The sequence below is a fragment of the Rhipicephalus microplus genome, chromosome 3 (genome assembly GCF_043290135.1).
Source record: "Rhipicephalus microplus isolate Deutch F79 chromosome 3, USDA_Rmic, whole genome shotgun sequence".
In the NCBI taxonomy this organism is placed as follows: domain Eukaryota; kingdom Metazoa; phylum Arthropoda; class Arachnida; order Ixodida; family Ixodidae; genus Rhipicephalus; species Rhipicephalus microplus.
Window position 1 is genome coordinate 170,963,238 of NC_134702.1, and position 27,039 is coordinate 170,990,276.

At 45.0% G+C, this 27,039-nt stretch overlaps 1 protein-coding gene across 2 annotated transcripts in view; it reads right to left on the reverse strand.

The window, feature by feature from the left end:
• Window positions 1-4,394: 4,394 nt before the first annotated feature.
• Window positions 4,395-27,039, reverse strand: part of LOC119167534 (uncharacterized) — a 66,993-nt gene continuing 44,348 nt past the window's right edge. For both annotated transcript variants that reach the window (XM_075890514.1, XM_075890513.1), the window contains 2 exons: window positions 21,295-21,517; window positions 4,395-7,235 (listed from right to left, as the gene is read on the reverse strand). In XM_075890514.1, coding sequence (XP_075746629.1) covers window positions 21,489-21,517 — 29 coding nt within the window. In that variant the 3' untranslated portion in view covers window positions 4,395-7,235; window positions 21,295-21,488. The remainder of the gene's footprint in view (window positions 7,236-21,294; window positions 21,518-27,039) is intronic.

Consider the following 27,039-nt stretch of genomic DNA (forward strand, 5'->3'; position numbering starts at 1 on the left):
TTCTTGTCTTTAAGAGGTTGGAAAGTGTCGATTTCGCTCTCCAAAAGAAATACCCACAGTTCACCCACGGACAGCATTTAGTTAAGGCTGTTGAAGAAAGCATCGGTCAACTACGCGACGACTTTTCCAGTTTTTGGACAGATGTGTCTGATAAAGCGTGTGAAATAGACATCGGGACCCGAAGAGTTTCTAAAAGACCAATGCAGGCACCACGTCGGTATGATAAGGGTAGCACGCACATTACTTTAATTCCCCCAAAGCTCTGCACCGGCAGCGGTTTTATCTAGTTATTGACATGGTGCATGCATCACTGCGCACGCGGTCTCTGTCAGAAATGTGGTATCGCATGAAGCAAGTCCAGCAGTTCATAACAGGCGATGCTGACTGCACGTATCTATGCGAGTGCTACAAAGGAGATCTCAATGCTGTGCATCTTCAGCTTCACCGCAATATGTTACTTGACATAGCAAAGCAACGTGCATCGAGTCTTGTCACATTTCAAGATGTGGTCGACTTTCTTTCGACAAAAGCAAGTGAACCCTTGAGGGTGCTCCTTACAGAAGTTGTCAAGCTTCTACAAATCTCCATGACGATTCCTGTGACTTCCTGTTTGTTAGAAAGATCTTTCTCGTGTCTCCAGAGAGTTAAAGCCTACCTGTGCTCAACAATGGGACAGGCCAGACTTAACCATACCGCCTTGTTCCACTGCCACAAAGAGCAAGTTAAACAAGTGGATCTGAATCTTGTGGCTAACGAGTTCGTTCATCTAACAGTAGTTGGAGAAAATATGTTTCATGTTGAAATCTAAGATTACCATTTTTACGAATACAATCTAAAATGTCGTCTGTTGTCAAAGTTTGCTATTTTCTCAGCCATGTGTATCTGTTTTTATATTTATTTCTATATGATGACTGGTATATGAAAAAACTTTAACAGTTTTCTTATGTATACAGAATTACAGGTACACAAAAAACTGTAATAATTCCCTTATTTTTGTATTCTCGGAGTGTATACAACCACTGCGAAGACTGAAGTGTAAAATGTTCTTGGATCGCTATCCCCAGTTCTCTGTTGTAGGCTTCAAATTCAACTATTTATACGTACACAATATGTAATTTACATCTCTTTTCGCAGCATTGACATATCGTAGGAATTCTTAGTTGAATATCTCCACGAAAGGCTGAAATTCTCTGTTGATATTATGCACAAGTTTGCATTGATAAGACATATTCATTGTTTCCTTCTCTTTCTTTGTAAATGATTTTGTGAGTGGTCGTGTTAGGGAAATGTAAAAAAAAAAGAAAAACAGCAGGGTACAATGAAATGACCAAGCATATACGTCATGAGTGCTTGTATGTTCACTCTTTACTTTTTCGTGTAAGCCTTTTGTAACAGTTTCATTGACAATTGCTGAAATTGCGATGCAATTGCATATCCAGTCCAGAAGTTTCGTAGTAAGTAGAATATTTCAAGATACATTTTATTCGCTGAAATGGCCAGCAAAACTTGGCTCCTTCGCACAACAAGTAGGAGTATTTCTTGAACACCCCTTGCTTTTAAATCTTTTACTGGTCACATTTATGCAACGAATTTTTACTTCCGAACTGCCTATTAAAAAAAATATCAAATTGACTTTTTTTTTATGCTGATGATACAGCCATGCAATATTTTTGGAAAAATGCTACCATTAAAACACATATTCAAAGAAATTTCTACTGCATGAGTCAAACTGCAGAAGTTCACTGTTCATAGATTCGCGGGACTTCTTATTTGGAGACACCCTGTAGTTAGCCGACACAATGTAAAAGGCCTTCACTGGTACAGGTGCCCCTTATGATGATGATGATGATTAGTGGTGCCCCCTCCATAGCGGGGTGGTGACGTGTCATCTCATAAGGACCCCCCCCCTCGATTTTTCCCCCTCTCTTCGCCGCTTCCTGCAGCACTCCAGGCCTGCCCCCCCACGAAGTCTATGTCACTACACTACGTCCCTTTAAGACTCGCCATAGAGAGAACAGGTTTCTGTATTGTGAAACTGGGATTTCGTCTATTTCCTTCTAGCTTAATTGTCACCGCAGGGTCCACACTTATGCTGCTACTTGATGTGTAAATGTGCTACAAAGTGGAATAAGATGAAGAAAGACAACCAAGAAAATTATAGTAGATATGTACGTAATAAATGGCTAGCCAGTGCTAACGTTTTTGCGCTCTACATATCTTTTCTTTTATTCCATGCGTTCAACTTATTATACAAGAACGCACCTCTGTGCACCTGACTACTGTTTTCCCATTGAGCCTAACCTAACCTTATATGGCTCATATGAGACGGGATGCGGTCGTGGTACGAAAGAAGTCACAGTTTCCCCGCAAGAGCGAAGCAATGAATGCGATAGCAACAGCCTAAAATGTAACGCTGAGAACAGCAAGCAGATCGAAACGTGCAGCGTGCTGCTCACGCACAAATAAAGCACAAAAACAACACACACGAGACGAGAGCTAACAAAGAATGTTTACAGCTCAACGCTTAATGCACTGTTTAAATAAAAACGATGCACGAAACGTAATCACAGGTACAGATGTGAGTGCGAACTAAACAGCGTCCCAGAGGTTACTTCGCTCTGTTCGAAAAGCGCACTCTTTTCACAAACGGGGCCTGCTCAGAGAGCGAAGTGACCTTTGTGACCTAGAACTAACGCAATTGTTCCGGTGAAAGGTCAAGGCACACGATTCTCCCCACCGAAAAATAAGCGCCTAACCTCCCGCTCCCATCCGCGGGGCAAAGTACGTGTGGGAGCTAGATAAGGGCACATTGGCACATCACGAGCTGGGTGCCGAGCGCGGGCGGTTTTTTTCTTTCTTCTGTTTTATATATATATATATATATATATATATATATATATATATATATATATATATATATATATATATATATATGCTGTGCATGACGGCAAAAAGCAGCCAAGACAGTCCATATAAATTGCAATAAAACAAAAATAAGCTCTTGTAACTTTCGCGTCTCATTTAGTTGATATATATCAAAAATGGCACGGAAGGGGACCCCTGCATGAATAACGTGACTGACAAACAGGTCAGCTGGGACGTCGAAGTTATCCTTGGCTTGCAGGGACTGAACATTGTAAACACCAGTGAGGGTCACTGACATAACGGCGCGAAGGTTGAGAACATTATCACTAAAGTCACGCAACCAACGCTCGGCATTGGCTTGGCACTGCTGCATAGTGCCCCTCCCGTGCCAGACTCTGTCCTAGGTGCCGCTGCTCGTCTCCGCTTCAACACGTGCATGCATCCAACCTCCAACTAGCCAGCTTCCTCCCCTCGTCTCCACAATACAATGCTATTATGCTCTTCCTTTTCCCTTGTGTTGCTAAACTTTGCCCTCTCGATTCGTTTTCTAGTCCTTTCTTTCTTTCTGTCTCTTTATTTCCCAGAATAAAAAAAAAACATTACATTCTGGATGGTCTCCTGGGCTAAAAGCTGTAATCACTTGCATCACTCCTCCTGACGTGACCGTCTCTTGCCGCCCACTCCCTTATGCTATTTGGGGGCTGCTTTACACATGCCCGCTATTTTTGTATTATGTGAACCAGAGGTGAACAGTGGTGTTTGATCACATACAGGGCACATACCCACAGGTGTCAGCAGGGGGTTGCAAAGGGGGCATAGCTCTCCTCAAGCCACACCAGCTCACACCTTCACTCAAGCAGTGCTCTCACCATCCACGAAGCAACAATGGTTACCACCTACCCCCTCCCCCCCCAAAAAAGATCCTGCCGATGACCATGCTCATAGCCACTTCGCTATGCTCCAAACAAAGAGAATAGAGGTTTATGTGCGGCTCACTGTAATGACCCTACATGCCTGCCAAGCAGTTGGATAGAACCTGCGGAGGATTCTCAGGAGAGGAAGACGGACACACCGCTGGACCCAGTGTTGAGTTGACGAGGTTGAGTTCCCATTGACATAACAAACAAAATTATATGTAAGGCTGAAAATTGTGTGACTTGTCACGCACACCAGCATTTTTCGGCTGGAAAGAACTGATTGATTTGTGGAGTTTAACGTCCCAAAACCACCATATGATTATGAGAGATGCCGTAGTGAAGGGCTCCGGAAATTTCGTACCATTTGGGTTCTTTAACGTGCGCCCAAATCTGAGCACATGGGCCTACAACATTTCCGCCTTTATTGGAAATGCAGCCGCCGCAGCCGGGATTCGATCCCGCGACCTGCGGGTCAGCAGCCGAGTACCTTAGCCACTAGACCACCGCGGCGGGGCGGCTGGAAAGAACTGAGCACACCGGTGAAAGTCATACGAGTGTCGCAGACTATGACTCATCACATAAATGAAAGAAAGAGCAATGACATCATAGTCATAAAAAGAAATGAGGTCGTTTATTTACAAAAATACCAATTATATATTTACAGCACACAAAACAAATAGCACAAGGGAAGACAGTACACACAACATAGAGGAAACAAGTCTACACATAGCTATATAGTGCAACTCGAGCCGGAATGCTATCACAGTCTTTTGTATGTAAAGGTACAGAGGCTCATGTGTGTGTGACAACGGTGCACAACGCACTGCAAGGGTGGTTACAGTAGCCACTGAATGCGATGGAGGGCAATGGCCAAATGCCCTACGGGTGTTCACCAGCCAAAGTTCACATTAAGCTCCTTCACCTTCCTGGACACACCGGTCTCACCTGGGTTGCATGTTGTAGCTCTAATACCAGGCTATGAAGAGAATCTTGACAAGGAATGTGCATCCAGGTGAAAGCCTGCAGTGACCTTGAGTCAGTAACTCAGCATGCCACTACTTTTGTGCCATAGACAGAGTCTCCTTCTTCTCACGTGTCTTCCTCACCCAGTCCCGCCTCTCAGTTTCATCATTTGTTCTCGTGGGGAGTGCTCAGTGGACGAACATGTCTCTCGAGCTCTCGCATACCACAGGTGCCGCATGTCATCTTCGTAGCCATTTTATTTACAGTCCCCACACCACTCGCACGCGCCATCACAAAGACCCCCCTTTAAAAGTTTTTCAAGAGGAAAAAAAACTATAGCAATCTGCACGACTGTGATTTATACAAAGTTCACATTCAATAGACATACAATCTTCACATGGAACACCCTTATATTATTGCATTTCTTTCTTCCTTCCCGATGATTATCTTGAGGATAAGTTGGACAGCCTTTAATGCCCAGCTTCTCCAATCATCGTCACATGGAGCACCAATACACAGTCAAAATGGTGCACATGCTGGTATAGCCACCTAGCACCTCCCCTTTGCACAGCAACAGAGGTGCACTTGCCTATCGCTTTAACAGCACTATGAAAATTGTGATGAGTAAATGTGAGCTACGCCACTAGTGTTGCGAATACCACCAATGTGCGAACACCCCCATCACAAAATAACCGAAATGTCTTCACTATCATATTGCCACGTTCCTTTCCTCAAGTTTTGTTATCACCCCGTTAGACTACATTCAGCACAAACCGCACCTACGGTGTTCGAGAAGCTTCGAGGCTTTAGTAGATCGTTTTGTTAAGATTACGCCCTCTTTGGGAACGTCACAGATTATTCGGGAACCTACGTCGCCGCTAAAAATAATGCTAGAATATTCGATGGCAAGGGTTTAAATGCTGACATGATTCGCCGCTTGTCAGTCAATCGACAGCAGACGCTCTGCTCGCCGCTATCAGTGCCAGTGTCTTACTTTCTTTTTGCGTGGCCACAAATTCAGCCCGAATAAACAGTTTCTTCTTCGACCTGGAGTCTCCTCCCTTCGTTCACGCCGTCACGACCCCGTAACAATATTTTATTCAACATTCTCCGGAATAAGACTTGCTTTTGTTTTCTCTTTTCACCTGCGGAAGGTATCTTCACCTTTTATTTAATTGTAGTAATGAACACTTATAAAGGCAGCATAAAGAAGGACAGGCTACTTGTGTATTGCACCTGCTCACCTTGCTTCACTGCACTGACATTGACTTGTAATAAGCACAGCTATGGTGAAGTGTTGAGAGGGCCTGCTTTCTGTTCTGTAGGTGTAGGTTACACTTCCCAGTGGCTGTGGCTGCTCATAATTTTTTCCAACAGATAGTCACCACCAAGATCTGGAGGACAATAGCGTTAAAACACAACTCTAGTAGTGCTTACGACTGAGAAAAAATGCACATTTGTGGAATACTGTGTTAGCACTAATGATTCTGGCCTAAAATCACTTCATTCACACTCATGAGTTGCCAAAGTAAGCATACTTTCTAACCCAATACTACACCTTCACTCTCATTCTAATTAACCAAATCCACACTCCATGCACCACCTTACACTTCTTTAACAGAAGCTTTCTGGCACCTCACATTTAGGGCATCGTATTTGCATGACGAAGAGACATATGATCTGTGAGGGGGCGTTTTTGTGAAAAAGATGCATCACAGTGAGAACAGGAGAAGGGACGTTCCCTAGTGTGCATGCGAGAGTGTTCCAGAAGCTGCCTTTCTGAACCGAACGATGCACTGCAGTAGGCACAGGAGAAGGGACGCTCTCCTGTGTGAGTCCGCATGTGTATCACAAGGTTGCTTTTCATAGAAAAGGATGCGTTGCAGAGGACACAGGAGAAGGGACGCTCTCCTGTGTGAGTGCGCATGTGTATCGAAAGGTTGCTTTTCATTGAAAAGGATGCATTGCAGTGAATGCAGGAAAAAGACTCTCCAGAGTGCATGCGCATGTGTTTTACAAGGTGGTATTTCTGGGAAAAAGATGCATTGCAGTGGATACAGTTGAAAGGGCGCACTCCCGGATGAATGGCCATGTGCTTAACGAGCTGGCCTTTCATAAGAAATGATGCATTGCAGTGGACACAAGAGAAGGAACGCTCACCTGTGTGAGTGCGCATATGCATAACAAGGTGGGCCTTCATTGAAAAGGACGCATTGCAATGGAGGCAGGAAAAGGGGCGCTCTCCAGTGTGTACACACATATGGCTTACAAGGTGGTCTTTCTGAGAAAAGGATGCATTGCAGTGGCCACAGGGGAAAGGGCCCTCTTCTGTGTGAATGAGCATGTGCTTCACGAGGTGTCCTTTCATCACAAACGATGCATTGCAGTGGACACAGGAAAAGGGACCCTCTTTCTTGTGGCAGGAATGCAGTCGATCTTGCACAGACGCCAATGTAGCAGACTGCTCCAGGGACACGAAAGTCAAGGAACCTGCAATGTCATCGAGAGCACACAAAAGCAATGTTAATTGTTATTTCTATACAGCATGGAACCGACTGCAGAGCAGCTGAGTGAAGTAGGTGACGAACTTGTCACACCCAAACCAAAGCTACATCTATGGCAAGGGTGCGCCATCCAAGCTCTTACAATTCCCATCGTGCTGCATATGAACAGCAACTGCATGGTAGGCACTGCAACACTTAAACATTGTCAGAAGATCCTATGAATTGGTAATCGAGGCTCCTGAGAACATGTGAGCCAAATATAATAGTGCAGCACACAGCCTGGTAATTATTACTAATTATTAAACTCAGCTAAAAGTCACTTGCTCTTCTTCTGACCAATAATGCCATAATCCAAATTGCTGATCTAATAATCACGACGCACATGGCCTTTCAGTTGATTTGAACATCATGATCTGCAGAGCTCTGCCATCGTAAGATGCCGCCACATGGCTGCACTGCCCACTGAAAGTTTGGAGAGTGTTGGAAGAAAACAGGAGAAGAAAATGTTCAAGGTCATGGCATGCGCTCGAAGATATGAAAGGAGACTGAGGGTGTCTGTACGAGCTTGGTATTCCATATTAAACTTGCATACAGTGCAGAATGAGACGAAGAGGCTATGAACTAATATGAGCACTGATTTCCGACTGGTCTCTAATTTAAAAAACATGCAAATATAACTATTGTAAGACTATGTAAACGAGAGAAAATATGCCCAAAACGACAACACGATAGCGAATGACCCAGGGAAAGATAGTACACAAAAAGATCTGGCATTTCTAATGTCACACGTGCACGACTCTGGGTAAGAATGTATTATGTGCTTTCGTGTAGGTTTGTGCACTATCCTGGGCTGCTTCGTTTGCTATTGTGTTAGGGTTCAAACTATTCGGCACTTTGTCATTTGCTATTATAAGTATGTTATTGATGTCTTATTTTTATCTTTACCCTATATAGACTAGTGATACTTCTTTCATATATACTCCAGGCAACAGATTTATACTTTATCTTTTGTCTCAATACAATTCAAAATTTTCCCATTATATCAACCGCCTGTTCTGTGGCCAATCACCTATAGTGGGTAGGAGCCAAGGTTCAATGCATGAGCCAGCAAACAGGCGTCAACAACAGATAAGCAGTCTTCACGTGAATGCATTATTAAACTTGTGAGGCCGACAATTCAGAGCCGGCATTGATGGTGTAATTGAGTAAAATATGAGGAAAGAAAAAATAAGAATGATCCTCAAGCTAGAATAGAACCGAGGCATTCTGCATGGTAGTCATTTATTCTATAACGGGGCCATGTCAGTGCTGAAAACTTCCACAGGAAAAGAGCTTACACAAGCACCACATCGGGGTAACACAACTTGTGGTTGCGATAGTGGCTTGCTTCGACAGCAATAGAATAAACATTGATTACATAATCTACAGTCAAGTGCTGCTCGAATACACCGAGAAAAGCTAGTTATCACATGCACATAATCCAACCGTTCACACTATAACTTCGATCTCTGCTCTTATATAAGTGCAAATGTTACATCAGCCAATAAGCTCTCGCCTTTGCATGCCAATATAGTCAACATGTCTGACAAGCCCACAATGTGCACACAACTACTGAACTCAAAAATTGCAACATCGATCCACCAAGCAGTACAAATTGCCTCACAGCAAAAAATCTGCCATAGGCTGCCATTTGTGGACCGCTTTGCACACAATCAACTGCCGTAATTCATATAATCTGGAGGAGCATTTTATGAGAGAATTTACTAGTGGCTTTTCAGGGTGTTTATCAATTTGATTTTTCAAAAATTCCCCGACTTTTCCAGGTTTTCCATGATAATTTAAAGCAAATTCCATGACAGTTACATCTGCTTGGAAAACTATGTGCACTGGAAACAGACAAGTGGTAAAAAAACGAGGCAATTCTACAGAATAAGTAAATAAATGTACCGTACGTGCTCAGAATGTCCTGAACGCGTGCAGTAAATATGAAAAAATATGCATATCTGGTCAAAATGATACCTCTGAGCCAGAGAGATAGCAAGTTGGCTGTTTGGCAGAATGCAAATACACGAGTTAAAGGGAGCCCACAATAGTCCTACAACGCAGCCAAAGGTGCTTGGAAAAGTGGAAGTGGCACCACCTCATGGCATCTGTGTAAAAGGAGGACGCCTGCGCTCAGCTGGTTCGGCTATTGAAGTATATTCTAGTTCACTATAATGTTTAAGCCCAGGCCACTTAGGATGTGAATTGGATTAGATCAACCTGTATTTACTGACTTCACAAGATCTAATACGACCTGGATTGCTGCATTTACTATATATTTGCATCCCCACCTAAATTATACACCTCTAATATATACTCTTTAGTAAAAAAATAATAATACCTGTGTATTACTCCTGTATTCTGTGACATTGCATTGAAAATGACTAACAATGTCGCAAGAATAGAACCACACTGCATAATTTTCTCTCTTTTTTTTAGTTGTATTGCAGTTTTATCACCCAAATTAAGCTCAAATTTCCTCTTTTCTTGCTTTCTTTCTTCTTATATGACGAGCACATGCATGGTGATGTTGTATTTCTCTGGGCTCTGACGCTTAGAGTTCAACAAAGACTTCAGATGCCTGCAATGAAAGGTAGGAATAGCGTTTAACTAAAGTGATGACATTCGAATATGTGCTGGCCAGAAGGAATCTGCTTGGTCGCAACAGCTACCTTGATTCCACAGATTTATCACAGATGCGGGCAGGTTACCTTCGTTTGTGTACTCTTCTATGGGCATAATGCTAATTACTAATCACAGATTTAATAATACCATCTCAGGAAACTGAAATGAGAAATTTAGATAATGTTACCAAACTCTACACTTGAAACGCAAGCTACCAGCATTAAGTGCAAAGCTGAGGATGTTTGCTGTTGCATGACCAATAATAATAATGATAGTAATAAGAATAATAAAAGGCATTAAATAGCCCAATAAGCCTCAGCTAATGGGAGTTTCATCCAAACCAAAAGGCCTCCAAGCCGAGTAGAAATCATGGTCAAGACAAACATGCACAAGTTTACCTACATGAGTAATGTGGTTCAAAGTCAGATATGCTGTGTGATATGCGGAAGCAACAGGCATCAAAATAGTGAATGCACCAACATGGAAGCTAAGAAACGCCTTAAATAACGTGAAGCACAAGTTGCAGAGTGAAAATTTCCACGGTCTTTTAGGAGCAAAGCTCCTTAAGCCAAGAGTCGTGCGTCCGCGATGTATGTAGTACTAGTTGTCGTAGTAGTAGGTAGCCACCTCCATGGCCGAACTAGAGGAGTGGCACGCACGCACCCTCTTGAATTGAGGAGGAAACCCACGCAGATTCTTCATAAATAAAAAGATAGTTGTTTCTGATGAAATAACCTACAGAGATGAGTATCAGTGACTTAATCTCCAATAAAATTTGCCTTGAATTTGATGCTTACTAAAAAAACTAGTAACAGAAGGTCACACTTTGAGCACTATCTGACCAGAAAAGGTTGCCACGTCAAACTCGCTGGGCGCAACCTCTTCGGTTTTAGCAAGGTTTAGCGAGGGCTGGGCCGCAGTGCCATGAACTTGCGGCGGTGAAAGATGGGAACTAGACACGAAGCGCAAGCCGTAAGAGAGTGCGCGCGTGCCACTCCTTTAGTCCAGCCGTGCCACCTCTCGTTTAGTCCTTATAATGTCCGCTAGACGACGGTACTTCTACATCATGAATATATGATGAAAAGATGCGAGATGACGGTGCTGGGAGCATAGAGTTTCCTAATATACACTAGAGAGAACTCTGGCGCTAGTGTCTATGGCAGCTGCAACGCATGACGCTTCAGTGAGCATGGGAATGATGGATAGTACACACATTTGTCTAATATTCATACTTCTGGCCTGCTTTGGGCTCAATGTGTGTTCGTGTGGCTTGGAGCTGTTTTCTTACGAAACAAATATTAGCAAACGTTGAGCGGTCGCGCTTCACCATTTTATTCTTTTAGACTTACCTTTCCAAATCAGGGTACGCATTTCAAAAGGGTTGAATATTTCTTTCAAAACAAAACCGAAACACAGCAATAAATGAAACCGCAAGTACATTTCGCCGCCCGCAAGTACAAACACTAGGCAAATGTGGGGACTACTCATCATTCCCATGGTCGCTGAATGATCGCAGTGCCTGAGTCCCCTCTAGTTAATTTTAGGAAACTCTATGGCTTCGAGGGTTCACTAGATGGACGGATGGGTGGACAGACACACAGACAGCCAGATGGATGGATGCATGAATGGACGGACGCATGAATTGACGGATGGACGAACGCACAGATTAACGCAAAGACGAATGCACGGACGGACGGATTGATGCACAGATGGGTGCATGAACGGACGGAAACAAGGACGAACGGAAGCGTAACAGACTGACGGACGCTTCGCCCCACTCATCATCATGCACTCTGTGGATATGCTGTGTTTTTTTTACGTTCAGGCTGCCACAATCATGACAACCAGTACATCGGTGGAACCACCAACTTCAAGAAAAGTTAAACAACACGAATATGACGTCAGGAAACAATGCGTGACCTCATATTCCCTCGCTAAACACGTGGAATATACAAGCTACCAAAGTGACTGGTCAAGCGCGGGTGTTCTGGCCAAAGAAAAGCTTGCATCTGCCTGCACCTAGAATACCAGCACATACAAACAGCTGCACTTACAGTGAAATACAAACAACTGCACTTACAGCGAACAGGAATGATGGGATGCTCCCAACAATGTGGTCCCGGTGCTTACGTCGCATACTTAAGTGTACTTAAATACCCTGTACCTTTCTTATGGCTATTATTGTGAACATGGCTCTGTAGCGGGTGCCGAAATATTAGTAAGCTTTGCATTCATTTCGTAGGTGTATCCTTTCGCATCCACACTAGGAAGCAACACTAACGCACTGATTTTTATTTTTTCCCCTCTTGCCGTTCATCTTCTTGCTGTTCAGTGTAGTTGCAGCCAAAGGAGAGGCTTTTTAAGCTTTGATCAATGATGATGTCTATTTTTGTGATGACTGCACAGACTTCCATTAGTTTCCATGACCAGGCCAGGTTTTTCAGAAATTCCCCGACTTTTCTAGGTTTTCCTAGTTGGTTAACACCGTGCTTTTCAGTGATTGAGCTGGTAGTACAATCCTTCACTGACCAGTGGAGAGTGCAATGTGTCACATGATTTATTCACGTACAGACGAACTGGAAGGTTAAGGAACGTCAGCAGACCGAGGAGCATCAGCAGTCCGAAATCCAAGTAGGCGCAAGCTCAGGTAGTGCGTGTATAACACTAACTCTGTGGCTTGCCTTGCTTGCTGCTTCATCATCATCTCGCATTGTTCCCTACATTGGCCCCCGGTGAAGAGGGTAGCCATCCGGTGACTTAAGGGGTAGTCACTACAGTGGGGTCATAATATGGCTTCAGGTGACTAACATGTACAATTTCTCTGCCACGATGACGTAAGTCATCAGACAATGTCAAACGCTCAATCTCATGATTGACTGGCGATGTACGGGCAAAAATGCAGTAGGGCCCGTGGTATCGCACCACTAATTTCGACGAAAGGCCAGGAGTACTCGGCGGAATCCAGAGCGAAACAAGGGCACCAGTAGTGAAAGTAGGGAGAGGTCGGTTGGTGTCATGCCGTAGCTTCTGGTGGCCTTGGTCCTCGGTCACCAAAGAACGGGCCAATTGTCTGCAATCTTTGGCGTATCTGGCAACATCAGAAATTGCGGTGTACTCAGATGAGTCAGACGGGTAGGGGAGGATAGTGTCCAGCGTGCACGATGGTTCATGTCCGTACAACAGAAAGGGGAAAAACCCTGTGGTTGTGTGCGTAGCGGTATTATACGCATACGTGAAGAATGGAAGGACAGTGTCCCAATCGGTCTGGTCTGAAGCTGTGCACATTGTGAACACATCACTGAGAGTGCGAATAAATCATTCTGTGAAGCGATTTGTCTGCAGGTGATATGCTGTCGTCATGCGATGAACCATGTTGCACTGAGCGAGCAAGGCTTGAATGGCGTCAGACAGGAGGAAAACATGCCCCCTGTCACTCAAAAGTTCGCGGGGAGCACTGTGGCGAAGAACAAAGTTGTGCAAGATGAAAAACGCAACTTCTGTTGCGGTTGCTGCAAGGTAGTGCTGCCGTCTTCGCGTAACGTGTGAGGTGGTCTACGCCAACAATTATCCACCTATTTCTAGAAGACGACGAGGGAAGTGGTCCGTATAGGTCGACACCGACGCGGTCAAATGGATGCGCTGGACAAGACACAGGCTGAAGTGTACCGGCCAGGCATTGAGGTGGGACTTAACATCGCTGGCATGCAGTACAAGCATGTTCGTACTTGCGAACAAATGGGTACATGCCGCCCTAGTAGTACCGCTGAAGCAGACAGTTGTACGTTTTGAGAGTGCTGGCGTGAGCGCTTTGAGGGTCGTTGTGGAAAGCAGTACAGATTTTCGAGCGCATATGGTTGGGTATCACTAACAGCCACTTCCGACCTTCAGGCGTGTATTTCCCCCAATAGAGGAGGTCGTCTCGAAGAGCGAAATGTGTGGCTTGACGGCGGATAGTTTTCGAGACCGGCTGAGCCAACAAATCAGTCAGAAGACGAGGAGTTGGGAAATTCACGCATGTTTTCATTGCTTCGATGCCATGTCTGTGAAGTCAACTGGTGTCATGACAGCTGAAGGTGATGAGGTTGGGTCAGCCGGTAGCAATGATCGGGATAGCACATCAGCGACGAAGTACTTGCAGCCGGATCAGTATACAACACGAATGTCGTATTCCTGTAGGCGAAGTGCCCAATAACCAAGGCGCCCCACAGATCTTAGAGTGATGATAGCCAACATAAAGCGTGGTGGTCCGTGACGACTTTGAAAGGACGGCCATAAGGGTATGGGCAGAAATTCGCCAAAGCACAGATAATTGCGACGCACTCTTTCTCAGTGACGGAATAATTGCACTCAGCTTTCTTGAGGGTTCGACTCGCGTAAACGACAACGTATTCTTGGTATTCTGGTTTTCGTTGAGCCAATACTGTGCCAAGACCGACACCGCTGGCGTCGGTGTGGATCTCCGTAGGCGCATCAGGGTAAAAATGACGTAGTATTGGAGGCGTTGTTAATAACCGCCAAAGCGTGGTAAAAGATTCGTCACACTCTTTTGATCAAGCAGAAATGCCTTTGGAGGTTGTCAGTGGATTTGTAAGAGGCGCTATAATGGAAGCGAAGTCGCTCACAAATCGATGAAAGTATGAGCACACCCCAATAAAACTTTCAAGCGTCTTCATGTAATTGGGCTTCGGATAGTCGGCCACGCCGTGGAGTTTCACAGGATCCGGGAGAATACACCCCTTGCAGACGACGTGACCAAGTATAGTGAGCTTGCATGCGGCAAAATGGCACTTCTTGATGTCAAGTCGATGGCCAGCAGAAGTGAGACACGTGGGAATAGCATGAAGACGAACAAGGTGAGTGGAAAAGTCGTGAGAAAAAACAACGATGTCGTCAAGGTAGCAGAGGCACGTGTTCCACTTGTTGCCGCGAAGGATGGGGTCCATCATCTGTTCTAAAGTAGCTGGGGCATTGCAGTGTCCAAACGGCATGACGTTAAGCTTGTACAGACCATTAGGTGCGACAAATGCAGCCTTGGATCAGTCAGGGTCAGCCATGGAAATTTGCCAATAACCTGAGCGTAAATCCAAAAAAGAGAAATATTCTGCTACTTGCAAGCAATCGAGAGCATCATTGGTGCGTGACGACGGGTACATGTCCTTCCGAGTTATCTTATTGAGCCGGCGATAGTCGACACAGAATCGAATAGACCCATCCCTTTTGCGCACAAGCACAACAGGGGATGACCAAGGGCTCTGCGATGGCTGGATGACACCGTGCTTGAGCATATCATCGACTTGTTCGTTGGTAATACGCCGATCTCCCGCTGAAACTCGATATTGTCGTTGGCGTAAGGGAGCATGAGAACTGGTGTCAATGTGGTGCTTGATGTTCGCTGTGTGACCCAAAGATGGTTGCGCACAATCGAAGGAAGAGCGGAACTCTCGAAGAAAGGACAAGAGTTGACGTCGTTGTGTCGGCGAGAACTCAACGGCAACAGAAGGGTGGAATGAGTCTGGTGCGGGCAGTATTGCCACAGGTGGCATCATGGCATTGACCTGAAGGTGCGGTTGACTTTCAGCAAACTCCAGAGGGCACAGGAGGTCAACGTCTTATATGCTGCCCAAACATTCTCTGCGATGTAAGGTGACTGGTAACGATAGTGAATTCGCAATAAGCATTGCTGGTAGCACCGGATTCCACGGTGAGTACGGCAAAGAGCAGGTGTAGGCTATGGTGATGGAGAAATACGTCAGACAGAGTAAACAAAACAGTACCGGCAGGGGTGGCCGCACAGGTCAAGGCTACAGGGGTGGATGTGTTCGGTGCTATGTCCATGTGTGGAGAAACGACAAGTTTGCAAGCTTCGGGAAAGGAATCCCGAAACGAGAAGTTGGCAGCGGTGTAAGGGCAACTTCTGCACGTGAGCAATCTATGATGGCCTGGTGACGTGAAAGAAAGTCTCATCCAAAAATGGCTTCGTGGGAGCATGATGCCAGCACAAAAATTCAATGACATAAAGTTCACCTTGTATAGTGACACGTGCAGTGCACACAGCTGAAGGTTCTACGCACTGCGAGTTGGCCGTGCGGAGCATCAGGCCCGAAAGCGACGTCGTCACCTTTTTCAACTTGCGGCATGAGGTCTCACAGAATATGGAAACGGCGGTTCCTGTGTCAATAAGAAGCACTTGTGCGGCGGTCCTCTCTTTGATGTTGATAACGTTTTGCGGCGAAAGAGATGGGGGCCTTGAGCAGTTATAGTTGTGTGCAGCTGTTGCCTCCGGAGCTGCAGCAATCCGTTTCCCTCTTCCGCAGCAGGTCGGCGACGCATAGGTGACGGGGAGCGTAGTCGAGGAGATGGTGACCGATGGTTCGTGTAAAGTCATTGATCGTCAGGGGCTGCCCAAGCAACCGGCCTGATCACGGTGTCAAAAGAGCTTGGCGACAGTGGCGAGCGACATGTCCGGGGATACCACAGGTGAAACAGATGGGCCTGTTATCTGGCGTCCTCCAAGCATCTGAGTGACGGTAAAACGAAGCTGAAGATCACGCGAAGGGATACGGCACAGCAATCGGGATTGTAGGCACGACATGGGGCGCCATGGCAGGTTGAGCATGAGGCATACGCTGTTGCGTAGGCCGAGCAACGATAGCAACGTACGTGAGAGTCGCAGTGACAGGTGGTTGCTGATGCATCGGTGGGAGGGCCTCAGCGACTTGGGTCCGAATGGCGTGTTGGAGGTTCGGAGCCAAAGCATGCGCGGGCGCATGTGTCAGTGGCAGCAGTGACAGCTGGTGCGCTACCTCTTCGCGGACAAACTCCTCGATTTTTGAAAGCAGCGACTACTGATTGGCAGGACTGGCAGGTAGGCGCAAGCTCACAAGCGTGTCTGGCGTCGTGAGGACTTGACGAGCAATTGCACGCTGCCTACACAGCTCGAGCGAAGTTCAAGGTGCAGACAGGAGTCCACACACCTCCACCAGATGTCACGTGATTTACTCACGTACAGACGAACTGGAAGGCCGAGGAACGTCAGCAGTCCAAAATCCAAGCAAGTGCAAGCTCGGGTCCCACGTGTATAACACCAACGCTGTGGCTTGCCTTGCTTGCTGCTTCGACATCGTCTCGCATTGTTCCCTACACAAGCATCATCTTTTTTTCGTAACTTCTATCATCTCTTTCATCATTCTCAGCCTGTGCTTGTCCATTGCAGGACAAGAGCTTCTCCCAATGATCTCCATTTTATCCTATTGTATGCGAGCTGATTCCATTTACTCACAGTGAACTTCCTAATTTCGTCACTATATGCAACTCGCTACCTTCCCCAACTAAATTTTCCATCCCTTGTTACGATACTGTTGTTCTTACTATCCACCGGTTGTCTGTTCTACGCATTATGTGATCAGCATAGGTGTATTTCCTTCGCCTGAGGCCTGCTAGAATATCTGCAACACCTGTCGGTCCATTTAACCACGCTACCGCCTTTCGATCACTCAATATTATTCTTATCATTCTATGTTCCATTGCACGCTGTGTGGTCATCAGCTTTTGCTTTGGTTTTTTTCATTAATCCCCATATTTCAGCCCCATAAGGCAGAACTGGCAGTATGCAGTGGTTACGTACTTTTCCCTTCAATGATATTGGCCGATTTCCTGACATTATTTATGAGCAGAGAAATAATGCTTTTGAGCATGAAAATCTCAATTTGTAGCAGGTGACGAGAACAAAATATGTAGTTTTTAGCCTAAAACTGTACATTTGGAGCAATGTAACAATCAGATTTACTTTCACAAAAGAAAAATATATGTACAAACCATTTACCATCAACTAACTCGTGCATAGTGCGCATGACCACTGCTACTTTTATTAAAGCAGTCTGCTGAACCACCCCCAGTGCTAACAATGTTGAAGTCCACAATAGCATTTGCAGAGCCTGTCAAAACATTTGACAGGTGCTGCCTATGCTGTTGTCATTCTACCAATTTGGTCATATTGAAATTCTGAAGATTCATAAAGTTGAAGCGAAAAGGGGTAGCAAAAAAAAAAAAAACTCGCTTACATTTTTTGTTTGTTTCATAAGACAACAAAAATGTTGCACATCCCTCTGAATGATTACGTTATTTTTTAGATGTCAGCTGTCATACTTTTGCTGATTATATGGCATGAGTATGCATGAGTAATTGAGGAAGAAAATTTGGTGCCCTGTCACAACATGTACTATCATTAGCCCCCTGTAAATAAATGGGTGTGCTTTTCTGCACAACAACGATGTATTGCGCAAAAGTGGCTTGGAAAGCCTCGCGCGCATCATAGAATTAAGCCATGAAATTTGAGCATCATTGCCCTTTTTTCTTTTTCAGTGATGTTAGGGTATAGCAAACTAGTAGTCAGAGTTAAGGTCTGCAAGTATGTTATGGTCATCTATGAATTGGATGATGATGTGCAAACTGCAGGAGATTACCACACTCTCTATATACTAATAAAATTAGCAGTACTGAGAAAATTTTGAGACTGTTTGGCTATTCTAGCACAGCATAGCACAACTTCAACAAATTTCATGGTTTTGGTCCACCTTGGAGCAAAATTAAAGTGCATCAAATTGGCACAGCTGTTACACACCTGCTGCTTGAATGCCCTTGACTCTGAAATAATATCCTGATTAAGCACCAGATTGAGTTGTTAATTGATTATTTATTAACAGCAAGGTATCTGTTTTTATTAAAAGCCTGCCTTCAGTAGTGCTGTCTTAGGCATTTAGAAAATGTTACCCCACAAACAAAGTGCCGAAAACATTTTTTTTTATAATGTTCGGCCATCATATAGCGGATGTTCCAGGCCATTTTACAAAAATTGTCATTTCACCACAGGGGTGCCGCCGCGTCCTCTTCATGTAATGCCCATAGGGTATTCACAATTTACTGGGCCAGTACTAAGCACAAAGTAGATTTATTACCCCAAGTATCCATGCTGCGCAGTGAGAGAATTTGCATTATTGAATACTGGTACGTCAACTACAGCGAAGGCTGTGTTGAGCTGAGCAATAATCAAGGCTAATCGTTAGACCAAGCCCATATCTTGAGATACAAAATGCTAATATTATTTAAAAAAAGGAAAAGCAATATCGTAGGCTTAAGCATGTTAATTCATGAGTGGTGCTTAAATGCCTTCCACATGTGGACAGCGCCGTTTTCGACCATATATATACGATTGTTTGAAAATATGGCCATATCCGATTGCCATATAGTTACATGAAGTACTGCGCATTTTGGAAATTTGTCACCAGTTGCCAATTTACAGCTGGTGTAACCAGGGGTGTGCAAATATTCAAATTTATTGAAGAGTTGGAATGCATTTCATTTTATTCCGCACTCGAGCCAAATAGCACTTCCCTAAAATATTGAGTATTTTCTAAATTGTTTTCGAATAATCGGCACCGATGGAAAAATCCCCAAACTAACGAAACTTTGGAAGAGTTGAAAGCTATACCCTTTTCCATTTTTTCACTAAATTACCAATGATAATGCAGCCCAAGTTTTTACAAGACTACTAATGCTACATTTATTACCAAGCGAAGGTGTTTCATTTGAAAGCTCTACTTTTACTCAATTTTTACTACAACAAAGCTGCATCGCATTAATCAGTGACTGTCTTCGCCTTGTAGTAACTGAACGGGGGTGCTACGGCTATATCTAGCTTCATGAATAACAACAGATGCAGGTGTTGTTTTTGCGTAAATTATTCATTTAGATATAGCGTTCAATACCTAAGTTCGCATGCTTTCAGGGCCAGGGCTCACTTGTGATGACAGGTTTATCAGTTTCATTACATTTTCAGCTGTGGTCCTGGTGTGCGGTTCAATGAAGTTTAGTGCTTTTTATATCTTAATTCTATTTAAAAGCAGGAGACAAAGTATTAACCTGACACTGCAGTCACTGCTGGATTTCAACCTACAGGAAATATTTCAAAGGCTCTGATCGGTGCTCCACAAGTATTTCCCTTAGATTTCCCAACTGTGGAATTTTGAGACTGCTAGAAGTAACCTTAAGGTTTAGGTGAAAGCTTGTGAATATTGATTTAAAATGAAAGGGACATAGTGGAGTTCCAGCAGACTTTCGAAAATGGCTATGAATCAAAAGCTATTAAAAGATATTCGAATAGAATTCTTATTCAATTCAATGCCATCGCTATTCAATTTGCATTAAACCTGGTGCCATAATTCATGAATTAAAACCCCCAAAACATAACACATTCAATGTTGCTCGAAGAGCACAAAGCCGTAAGCACCTGAAGTCTGGTAATGCACAGTTTTTCAGACAACAGTTTTCCTTTCCTCACACATTACAGAAAATAGAAAAGTGCGAGTACCCGGACCTGTACTCCTCGCTGGATCAATAGGGCTACCACCTATTTTAGCAAGGCATTGGGAAAGTGAGGTGAGGAATTACTGACGTAATAGTGAGGAGAAAGGAAAGGAATATGTGAGAAAGCGGGTTAAGCAGCTCATGGTGAAATTTGTAGCACACACAGTTGAATGCAACAGAGAGACAAACCAGCAATACTTTGACTTTCTTCTTTGTGTAAGCAACACCACCCTAATGTGTTGCTCACACGAGCAGTTGTTGCCTCTGATCTTTCGAGGCACCAGCTGAAGCAGCTGCTCACAAACCCCCATCCAGATGCCAGAGTAGCAAATGGCAAGGGTCCGAAGCCTCTCCCCGACGGTGGCGTCACTAAGTGGGAGCGTGCCACTATGCCTTGTTTGCACACTGGTGAACAGTGGCACGCTTGTACGCCAAGGGCCGCTCCCCTCACAAGCCTGCGAACCTTGCGGTGACTCTGAGACATTTGAACACCTTCTCTGCGATTCCTCATCATTGACGCAGGAACCCTCCAGGCTCACCACGGCCTACAGGGCCTCCCTGCAACCACTCCCAACCACTTCCTGTTCCCTTCGCCTCCCAACCTCCGGGCTCTTCACAGCCTGTTGGAGCTTCTGGGGGTGACTGGAATCGCTGCCTACCGTTAAGCGCCCGCAACTTGCTGGTCACTCACTTCCCCTTTGCTCTCTCCCATAAATGAACGAGACCTCGGCTGCTTATCCTTCTAAGTTTGTACTATCTTTCTTTCTTCTGCTATCTCTTTGATTTCTCACTTTCTTTTCTTCCCTCACGCTGCACCGTGCTCCCTATTGGGCACCATTAGGCACCATTCCTACAATAAGCACTACTACTACTACTGTCGACACCACAAATTTCACCATGATCTGCGTTCGCCAAGTAGTGGTGCTTGCTTGCCAGCTCCACTGTTTACTACCATTTCCCAGACGCTCCAGTGGCTAGCTTTTTTTGCTAATTTTACAATGAATACGGACACTTACCTGAAGAAACAGCTTGAGGCTCTGTTTGCGTAGTGCTTGTTGAAAGAATTTTCTTTACATCTGCTTGTGATGCTTCGTGACAGGTAAGTAGTTGCACTTGAACAGATTTGTCTGCTGCATTGCCTAGCTCACATGGTGTCGCTGGTGATGTTTCTGCAGCTTTCCACGCCTTGCGATGCAGGCTCGTTTCTCCTTCATGTACTGGCTCTACTGCGAGGTCCTCCTGAAATAATTGGGATAGTGTTGCTGCGAGCGACAAGGCTACAAATCATTGCCAATAAAAGCAATGAAAACCCTCGTACATGATCTGTTTCGCTACAATGACTTGGCGTGTGCCTGACTGTTGAGTCTCCCGAGAGGAGCTGTTGAAGACAATGGGTCAGTGTATGGAAATCTGAGCTACTTGTACATACACAACAAAACAGGAACTACTGGCAATTACTAGGTTGAATATTTCTCGTTTTCTAAAAAAAACAGGTGAGACCACTGATTAACCCCATGATGTAATCTTTCGGCATTAGCTTTCTCTGACACTGTACTTCATTCGTCTTGCAGTTCCAACAAGCTCTTTGCTTCTCTTTCAATCATATCCGGTAGACCACTTTCGAATTTTCAAATTTTGCTAAAAAGATTTAATGATGGAACTCCATAGTTCTGGTTCAAGTTAAAAGTCATATTGGATATCTATAGTACTAGAGCAGAACTTCACTTCATACAGGGGCCAAATACCTGTCAGTGTAGTTAAGGCCACCCGAGTTTCTTGAAACATTCTGAGCAGCTACAGTAGTAAGGATAGTCAAGCAAGTTGCTATGAATGCATTGCCTAATAGCAAAAAAAAAAAAGAATGGTGATAAAGGCCAGAAAGATGCTACAAGCACTAACTTTCAAATGACATTTATTTTTCAGAAAGACGACACATGAGTGTGATGAGTGTGAGCAGTGACCGCGTCCAAAAGCGAAAAATAATCTGTCTCCGCTCACAGCCCTGAAACCAGCGAACCTAGCTTTTTATGCAACAAGGATAAAGACAGGTGGCTTGCGCACTTACATCCCAACCTTGTGATAAAGAAGATTCGGCTGCCTCTCTAGCTGTTTGATTGTAGTGCAGAAAAGCTGAATTTTGTCACCAGAAGAACGAGCACATTTCTGCTCTGCACAATGAAGAAACGGATGGCTATATATGGTCAAAATTTTATAGGGACGCTAAAGAGGAACAATGACATAGTTTAGATTTCCAAACTGCACTCTCAGAACTCTAACACCATATGTATCACTATCATTCGTTAACTATTAGCAGAGAAAATCAAGGTTGAAGTGTCATTTCTAATTTTCATGCCAAAATCTCCGTATGTGATGTATCAAATTTCAAAATGCATTTTCGGTATTTTCATGTCATTAGCTCCATGAAATTTTCTGAAACTCCGATTGCTAGGTCTATGGCACCCACAGATTTATTGTACTTCATTTTCATCGATTGGAAGGTACGTAGGACCCAGTGCCATTGGCTCCATGAAATGTTTTGAAACTCTGATTGCTAGGTCTATGGCACCCACAGATTATATTGTACTTCATTTTTATCTATTCGAAGGTGTGTAGGACACAGTAGACACCTTCGATATTTGCTATGTCATGATGTTTGATGTTGGGATCTCAAGGTAGTGTTGCCACCCGTGTTTTCTTCTCATGCATTTTCTCGCTTACTCAGTGCCGTGTCGTGGTAAGAGTGGTATTTTTGAGATCGTGAACTTGCACTTCACTAATACGCAAAAAACAGTTGTGCTCTTTAGTGTCCCTTTAAGGAAGAATGGCGCTCTGGGAACATTTATGCACGTCCCAATTGTTTCATATACATGTGACGGCAAGATATTGGCAATAAATATCGAACTACGCTCTGTTGCATTTCACAAATTGAATGGCATGGTGCCTCTCACATGGTCTAGTCAGTATATTACTTTTGTTATAATACCCGCCACGGTGGTCTAGTGGCTACGGCTGCTGAACCCTAGGTTGATGGATGGAATCCAGCGCCGTAGGCGTGGACCTACGGCACAACGTGCCCATGCTCCAAGCTCTTAGCAAGAGCTATGCGAGCAATGAGGTAAAGACTATGATCATGATGAGCGATAATAATGCTGTGACTATTTCAAGCAAAGCACTTCGCGAGACTCTATGGCTGAAAATCACTGTGGACGAAGCCGTAACAAACAAAGATGCCGCCGGCCACTCACCATATTATTTTCACAGCGAGCGGCCACGGAGCCATTAATATTTCTAAATGCTCTAAGTATATTGTAAGTGCATGGGTAGTGGGCATGCACCAATTATATTCTAAGTGTGAAAGAATGACAGCTTACGGCAACAGTTATGAAGTAAGCATCTTTCATTACGCACACCTGACGCACGCATTTAGTCGTCAGTACTGAGTACGGGCAGCAAGGTGCTCATTAACGTAGAAAATGTTGCCACTCACATGCTGGTTCTCCCATTTATTCATTGTAGCTTCGTGAAAGAATGTACCCCTAAGATATTTTTAAACCCTGCTCGCAGCACGCACTAACGGGCCGGACATGGGTGCTTGTTTCACCATAGCTTTTTAAGCAATGAAAAGCTTCTGTCTGCTAAGATTCTCAACGTTGCGTGCCCGCTGCACCACAAGTGGCGCTGCGCGCGCCTTTCAAGGTGCCCCTTATAGGTCCCTAACAGAGTGTATAGCCAGATACAAGGCACCAAGGCACCTAGACAACGAAAGCGTGGCAGCCAAGTGGTTCCATGACTAAAGAAATAGATCTGCTCATGCACCCGGCAGTACAGTGCACTAGAAGAGGGCAGTGGGCTTACTCCGCCCCACCTACGCCGCATTTGGCGTCACATAGAGGAAGTTGTCCCACAGGCATTTTCAATGAAAGACTCCCCTGCAGAAGCTGCTCGCCGACGCTCGCTCGTAAGAGTTGAAACATGCATTTCTTCGATATTTGTAATAAACTTGCATGTTTCAACTGCCCTCTGACTATATTGTTACGGATGTGATGGGTTTATTTAGACTGAAAAATGTCAGCACTCTACCGTCACTGTCGAATCACCATTGCTCGTGAGCGTCCGATCTCTTCTTCTTCCTCGCTCTTTCAGTCCGCGTTACATTTCCCTCCGGGCCAGACGAAGCTCACCAAGCGAGTAAAAGCGATTCGTTGTTGTAAGGCTTCAATCGGGCAATGTGCACAATTTGCATCTTGCGCGAACGCCGGTTCTCAGCTGTCACTTTCGCAACAGCGTAAGTGATGTCACTTAGGCACTGAGTAATGACGAATGGTCCTGAGTACTTAAAAAGAAACTTCTGGCAAAGTCCCTTTTTTCGAACGGGCATCCACAGCCAGACCAAATCACCTGTAGCGAAATTCACGGGCGGGTGTTTTGCGTCGTAACGGCCTTTCGCACGAGCATTGGCGGAAAGAGTTCGGAGCCGAGCAAGTCGACGAGCTTCTTCGGCGCGACACAAAGTCTGCGCGACACTAGCGTTTTCGTTTGTCGAAAAAGAAAGTATGGTGTCAAGGAAACTTTGGGAATGGCGAGCATAGAGAAGAAAAAAAGACGTATAACCCGTGACTTCGTGTTTCGCGGTATTAAAGGTGTATGTAACAAAAGGTAATACGGCATCCCAGTTCTATCCGCTGCGACGTAGATTGAAAGCATGTTGATGATGATACGATTGGTGCACTCAGTGAGGCCGTTGGTCTGAGGGTGGTATGGCGTGGAATGGCAATACTGACACCAACAAAGCCATAGCAACTTTTCGACGTCAGCGGTAAACTGTCGGCCGCGATCACTTATCACCACACGAGGGGCCCCGTGACGAAGTATGATCGAGTGTAGAAGAAACCATGACACATCAGATGATGTGGCTGAAGCAACCGCCATCGTTTCAGTATACCGCGTCAGGTAATCTACGCACACAATAATCCAGCGGCGGCCGGTGGTAGACTTGGGGAAAGGGCCCAGTAAATCTATGCCGACTTTTTCTAATGGTGATGTCGGTGGCTTAACCGGCTGCAGTGGGCCGGCCAACGGTAGGTTGTTTGTGGCGTTGGCAAACATCACAACTTGCGACGTAGTGCTTGGTGGTCTTCCAGAGTCGAGGCCAGTAAAGACGTCAGATACGGTGAAGCGTTCAGGCAAATCCAAGGTGCCCAGACGTGATGTCATCGTGCATGGCTTGGAATACCGCAAGACGCAGGCATTTTGGCACGACGAGGAGTAGTGTGGAACCATGACTGGAGTAATTCTTGCGATATAGTAGGGCGTCATGAATCACGAATGGCGTGGCGTGTTTAGAGCTACGAGCCACATCAATCATTGGTTTCAGGGAAGGGTCATGCTGTTGCTCGTGACGTAAGACGTCCAAATTTGGGAAGTTGGATGAGATTGCGGCCAGGCAGTTGTCTAAATAATCATCATCAGCATCCACAGTCGGAGATGGAAGATGAGATAAGCAGTCGGCATCTGCATGACATCGACCGCTCTTGTAGGTCACAGAATAATTATATTCTTGAAGCCGTAAGGCCCAGCGAGCCAACCGACCAGCTGGGTCACGTAGTCCGACAAGCCAACAAAGCGAATGATGATCTGTGACGATCTTGAACTGCCGGCCGTACAAATAAGGTCTGAACTTTTGGACGGCGAAAACAACTGCAAGACATTCCAGTTCGGTGACCGTATAATTCCTCTCCGCCTTAGTCAAAGTACGACTTGCACACGCCACGACGTGCTGGCGGCTGTCGTGATATTGAACTAGCACGGCACCAACACCGATACTACTAGAGTCTGTATGCAGTTCCGTGAGTGCCTCTGGGTCGAAATGACGCAAGAGGGGCCCGAAAGTAAGCAAATACTTCAGCTGCTCGAAAGCAGCCTCACACTCAACAGTCCATCGGAATGGGGCGTTTTTGCAGAGCAACTCTGTCAGGGGATGAGCAAGCTGGGCGAAGTCTTTGATAAACTGACGAAAATAAGAACACAGGCCCACGAAGCTACGGAGATCCTTCACAGACGTCGGTTGCTTGAAGTCCCAGACAGCACTGATTTTGTGCGGGTCTGGTCGTATACCGTCCCTGTCGACTAGATATCCAAGCACAAGGGCTTGACGCTCACCAAAATGACACTTCTTTGCGTTTAAAACGAGACCAGCTTGTTTGACGCAATCTAGAACAACGCTAAGCCGATGGTTGTGCTCTTGGAATGTCTTGCCAAAAATAATTACATCATCGAGATAACACATACATATCTCTCATTTGACACTGCAAAGGATGGAGTCCATGAATCGCTCGAAGGTAGCTGGGGCACTGCATAAGCCAAACGGCATAACATTGAATTCAAATAACCCATCAGGCGTGACAAAAGCAGTCTTCTCTTTGTCAGACGGATGCATTGATATTTGCCAGTATCCAGACCTTAGGTCGATGGACGAAAAGTATGCAGCCGAGTGCAGACAATCAACAGCATCGTCGATGCATGGTAGCGGATACACGTCTTTCTTTGTGATGGCGTTAAGACGGTGGTAGTCTACACAAAATTGCCAAGAGCTATCTTTCTTTTTTATCAGTATAACAGGAGCTGCCCAGACTGCTTGACTCTTGAATAACGCCTTTCTGCAGCATGTCGTTGACCTGATCGGCGATCACTTGCCTCTCTGACGGGGATACGCGATAGGGTTTCTGGCGTATCGGTGTAGCATCTCCCGTGTTGATGCGGTG